The sequence below is a fragment of the Physeter macrocephalus genome, chromosome 14, assembly GCF_002837175.3.
Source record: "Physeter macrocephalus isolate SW-GA chromosome 14, ASM283717v5, whole genome shotgun sequence".
Lineage (NCBI taxonomy): Eukaryota > Metazoa > Chordata > Mammalia > Artiodactyla > Physeteridae > Physeter > Physeter macrocephalus.
In genome coordinates this window covers 96,234,649-96,240,033 of record NC_041227.1, presented here as the reverse complement: position 1 = coordinate 96,240,033, position 5,385 = coordinate 96,234,649, and the positions used below count along the sequence as shown (strand labels likewise).

The 5,385-nt window shown below is 44.9% G+C and overlaps 1 protein-coding gene across 8 annotated transcripts in view; it reads right to left on the bottom strand.

The window, feature by feature from the left end:
• Positions 1-3,234, bottom strand: part of RHOT1 (ras homolog family member T1) — a 122,580-nt gene extending 119,346 nt beyond the window's left edge. For 2 of the 8 annotated variants that reach the window (XM_028498053.2, XM_028498054.2), the window contains exon 1: positions 2,991-3,229. In XM_028498053.2, coding sequence (XP_028353854.1) covers positions 2,991-3,152 — 162 coding nt within the window. In that variant the 5' untranslated portion in view covers positions 3,153-3,229. Of the gene's footprint in view, positions 1-2,990 lie in introns of all 8 variants that reach the window. The other 6 variants (XM_028498055.2, XM_007106567.4, XM_028498052.2 and 3 more) reach the window with 5 other exon arrangements.
• Between the last annotated feature and the right edge of the window lie 2,151 nt (positions 3,235-5,385).

Here is a 5,385-nt window from a genome sequence, read left to right as displayed (position 1 = left end):
GCCCCCGTCCCGAAAAAAAAAAAAAAAAAAAAAAAAAAAACAGAAAAAAAAACCCCAGAAAAGCCAATGGGGCTTCCCTGGTGGCCCAGCGGTTGAGAGTCCGCCTGCCGATGCAGGGGACACGGGTTCGTACCCCGGTCGGGGAAGATCGCACATGCTGCAGAACGGCTAGGCCCGTGAGCCATGGCCGCTGAGCCTGCGCGTCCGGAGCCTGTGCTCCGCAACGGGAGAGGCCACAACAGTGAGAGGCCCGCGTACCGCGAAAAAAAAAAAAAAAAAAAAAGCAGGAGCCTAAAAGCCAATGGAGGGACTTCCCTGGTGGCGCAGTGGTTGAGAGTCCGCCTGCCAGTGCAGGGCACGCGGGTTCGGGCCCTGGTCCGGGAGGATCCCACATGCTGCAGAGCAGCTAAGCCCGTGCACCACAGCTACTGAGCCTGCGCTCTGGAGCCCGCAAGCCACGACTAGTGAGGCCTGCGTGCCTGGGGCCCGGGCTCTGCAACGAGAGAGGCCACTGCAATGAGAAGCCCGCGCGCTGCAACGAGGAGTGGCCCCCCGCTCGCCGCAACTAGAGAAAGCTTGTGTGCAGCCATGAAGACCCAACATCGAAGACCCAATGCAGCCAAAAATAAATAAATAAATAAATAAATTTATTTAAAAAAAATGCCAATGGAAAGTATATGCAGTCACTATAAGCTATACTAACAAAGAGTTTTAAGGACCTGAGGAATAATGCTGTATTTATTTATTTATTTATTTATTTATTTATTGGCTGCACCACTTAGTTTATAGGATCTCAGTTCCCCGACCAAGGATTGAACCCGGGCCACAGCAGTGAAAGCGCCCAGTCCTAACCACTAGACCACCAGGGAACTCCCAATGCTGTATTTATAACCAAAAAGAAGAGAACAGTTTTATTCATAATTAGAAAAAAAACAAAAAAATGGAAATAACCAATATGTCCATCAAGAGGTGAATAGATAAACTGTGGGACATCTACGCAATGGAATATTATTTGACAATAAAAAGAAATAAGCTATCAAGCCACAAACCTTAATTTTGTTTAATGAAAGAAGCTAGCCTGAAAAAGCTAGATACTGTATGATTCCAAAGATACGACATTCTAGAAAGGGCAAAACTAAAGAGATAGCAAAAAGTCAGTGGTTGCCAGGGGTTGGGGAGAGGGAGGGGGTACAAAGAGGTAGCGTGCAGGGGATTTTCAAGGCATAAAACTGTTTGTTAACTACAGATACATGACTTCATGCATTTGTCAAAATCCATAGAACGGTACAACACAGAGAGTGAACCCTGATGTAAACTGTGGATTTTAGTTAATAACGACATATCAATATTGGTTCATAAATTGTAACAAGTGTACCAAACTAATGTGAGATATTAATAATAAGGGTAACTGTGAGGGGTATATGAGAATTTTCTGTACTATCTGCTCAATTTTCTATAAGCCTAGAACTGCTCTAAAAAATAAAGTCTATTAATTAATTTTTTTTTAAAAAGAGGAGTGGATAGCTCCAAGCTCTTTTACCCTCCACCAACCCCGCCCCCTCCAACAGACACATACACACAGAGAGAAACGTCGCAAGACAAGCAGAAAGTGTCAGAACCAACTTTGTCAGAACTCTGGCAGACACTGACTCAAAAAAGCACAACCTGGCAGTAGGAAAGCTTTGTGGCATTTTGACTTGCCCTTGCCCCATTCCCCTCCTGGCTCAGTGATGGTATTGAAAATTCCCAGCATGAAACTCTGGTCCTGGTTCCCAAAGGAGCAGAGTAGATCTTTTTCACACACCATTGTGTCTGTCTGTTCTAGCCTGGCTGGGGGGGCTGCCTGAAGGAACGACACAGGGTGCTCATCTTTGTTTCACCTAACCCAGAGCTCAGACCAGAAAGGTGGTGAGTATTGCTCAGAAGTTCTGCAAGCGGAGTTAAACTTGCAGGTGTCTGGGGCAAAAGACTGTGGTGGAAACAGACAATAACCTAAGTCCCAGAAGCAAATAGACCAGGAGCAAATAGACCTAAGTCCCAGGAGCAAAAGTTGGGGAAAATTGGAATCCTACTTTGTTAATGGGAATGCAAAGTATTGTTTTTGCTGTGGAATGCAGTTTGGCTGTTCCTCAATAAGTTAAACACAGAATTACCATATGATCCAACAATTCTACTCCTACCCAAAATAACTAAAAATAGGAACTCAGATACTTGTACATCAACGTTCACTGCAACTTTACTCATAATAACCCAAAGGTGGAAACAATCCAAATGTCCATCGATGTTTGAATGGATTAAAAAAAAAAGTGGTATAATCATACAAGGGAATTACTATTCAGCCACAAAAAGGAATGAAGTTCGGATACATGCTACGACATAAATGAATCTTGAAAACATTATAGCAAGTGAAAGAAGCCAAAGCCAGAAACAAAGTGACAAATATTGTATGATTCCACTTCTATGAAATATCTAGAGTAGGCAAAGTCACAGAGACAGAAAGTAGAATAGAGTTTACCAGGGGCTGGAGGGCAGGGGAGAGAGAAATTATTGCTTCATGGGTACAAAGCTTGTTTGTGGTGATGAAAAAGTTTTGGAACTAGATAGTGGTGATGGTTGCACAGCACTGTAAATATAATGCCACCGAATTGTATATTTTAAAATGGTTAAATGGCAAATTTTATGTTATATAATGTAAACATATTTTAGCACAATTAAAAATTGTCAGAGAGACAGTGGGTGCAGAAAGACTGGAAATAAGTGGAAAGAGGCCAGGGTGGATAGCGCCTAGGTTGATAGGATTTCTGATTTTGATTTTTTTTTCTGCTTCTTCATATTTTTCTCCACTTTCCAAAGAACGGGTTCTAGTTCAGACTGAGAAAAGTAACGTGAAAATACAGTGAGGAGAGGAAGAGCCGTGGGGATAATGGGATGCAGTCGGCGCGGGCGGGCGGATGGAGGTCAGAGGGCAGCCTCTGGTCCCGCCTTCCTACCGGCAGCTGCGCGGTGCGGCGCGGGGGCCCGGGAGCTGGGTTCGGGCCCTCCAGCTCGCGCGCCTCCCGTCTGTTACTTGTCCTCCAGGTCCTGCAGCATCGTGTTCTTCCGCAGCTGCAGCGGCCGCTCGGCGCCCTCGCGGCAGGTGGGGCAGGACCCATGGCGCCCCGCGCCCCACAGACCCATCAGGCAGTTGCGACAGAAGCTGTGGCCGCAGGGCACCGTGGCGGGCCGGGCCAGCAGCTCGTGACAGATGATGCAGCCCAGGTTGTCCTCGGCCAGTCACATGGGGACGGCCGGGCAGGCGTCCAGGCCCGCCCTGGTCCCCAGACCGCCGCCGCTCCGCCCACCCCAGGGGCCGGCACGCGGAAGTCAGGGCTACGCCGGGGGCTGCCAGCCCTGCGGCTACGTCTCCTCCTGTTCCTCCCTCGCTCTCCCTGTCCCCTCCTCCTTCGCTGCAGCTTGGGTCCACCCTTGTTTCCTTTTTTCCAGTCCTTTTGCAAGCTGATTTATGCGCTGGGAAATGCGCTCGCCCCAGGCCGTTAGAAACCCACTGATGTCCCAAAGATTTTCTTTAGTTTGATGTCCCCCACTCCCATCAAAGTGCAACCCGGGGACTTCTCTGGCGGCCCAGTGGTTGGGACCCCCGCTAACACTGCAGGGGGCGCGGGTTCGACCCCTGGTCGGGGAACTAAGATCCCACATGCCCCCCGGTGTGGCCAAAAGATATAGATAAATAGATAGATAGATAAATAATAGATAGATAGATTAGATAGATAATAGGTAGGTAGATAGATAATAGATAGGTAGGTAGATAGATAATAGATTAGATAGGTAGATAGATAATAGATTAGATAGATAATAGGTAGATAGATAATAGATTAAATAGATAATAGATAGGTAGGTAGGTAGATAATAGATAGATTAGATAGGTAGATAGATAATAGATTAGATAGATAATAGATAGATGGATAATAGATAGGTAGATAGATAATAGATTAGATAGATTAAATAGATAGATAATAGATTAGATAGATTAAATAGATAATAGATAGGTAGGTAGATAATAGATTAGATAGATAGATTAGATAGATTAGGTAGATAGATAATAGATTAGATAGATAATAGATTAGATAGATAATAGATAAATAGATAAAGGTAGATCGATAGATAATAGATTAGATAATAGAAAGGTAGATTAGATAGATTAGATAGATAATAGGTAGATTAGATAGATAATAGATAGATGATAGATTAGATAGATGATAGAGCAATAGATAGATGGATAGATTAGATAGATTGGATAGATAGATAATAGATAGGTAGATAGATAATAGATTAGATAGGTAGATAGGTAGATAGATAATAGGTAGATAGATAGATAATAGATTAGATAGATAGATTATATAAATAGATAGATAGATAGATAGATAGATAGATACCTACCCCAACAACTCTTGGGAGGAGGAAAAGGAGCGGATTCGATTTAAGAACTGTTTTCTGAGAATGCGCCCACTAGGTGTCACCCAACCACTCCAACAAGTAGTGAGGGGTTGAAGAATACTCGGTGCAGAGAGCTGTGAAGCTCTTTAAAAATACCGATGTTGTTCGGCCTCCACTCCCAGAGTCTGATTTCATTGTCTGGGGTGGAGCCCCGGCGGCGTATTTTTAAAAACCTCCCCCAGATGAGTCTAACGTGCAGCCAAAGTTGAGTGACCACTAGACTTTTAAAATCGCTATTACAATGCAGAATTGAGCCACTGTTTCCTTACTGCTCTCTGCTGACTGAAAGCACATTACCCGATAGACTTCAGGACAAAAATACTAAAGTGTGTTTTCTTTTTTTTCTTATAATTTAATTTTTAAAAATTTTTATTCATTTATTTGTTTATTTATTGGCTGTGTTGGGTCTTCGTTGCTGCGCCTGGGCTTTCTCTAGTTGCAGCGAGCAGGGGCTGCTCTGGGCTTCTCATTGCAGTGGCTTCTCTTGTGGAACACGCGGCTCTAGGTGCGCAGGCTTCAGTAGTTGTGGCACGTGGGCTCAATAGTTGTGGCTCTCGGGCTCTAGAGTGCAGGCTTAGTAGTTGTGGCACTTGGGCTTAGTTGCTCCATGGCATGTGGGATCTTCCCAGACCAGGGCTTGAACCCGTGTCCCCTGCATTGGCAGGCGGATTCTTAACCACTGTGCCACCAGGAAAGTCCCAAAGTGTGTTTTCTTCAGGTAACAGGCCTGGCCCTGGTGGGGCTTGCTCTCTTCCTCCTCTCTTATTCCAGTCCCAAGTGCATTACAAGTAGAAAATGTAAGAGCTGGAAGAGCAAAGTCCCCAAGAGACAAAGGAACTTACAGTCTTACACAGCAATAACTGAATGTCAGAGAACAGGGCCTGTATCTCC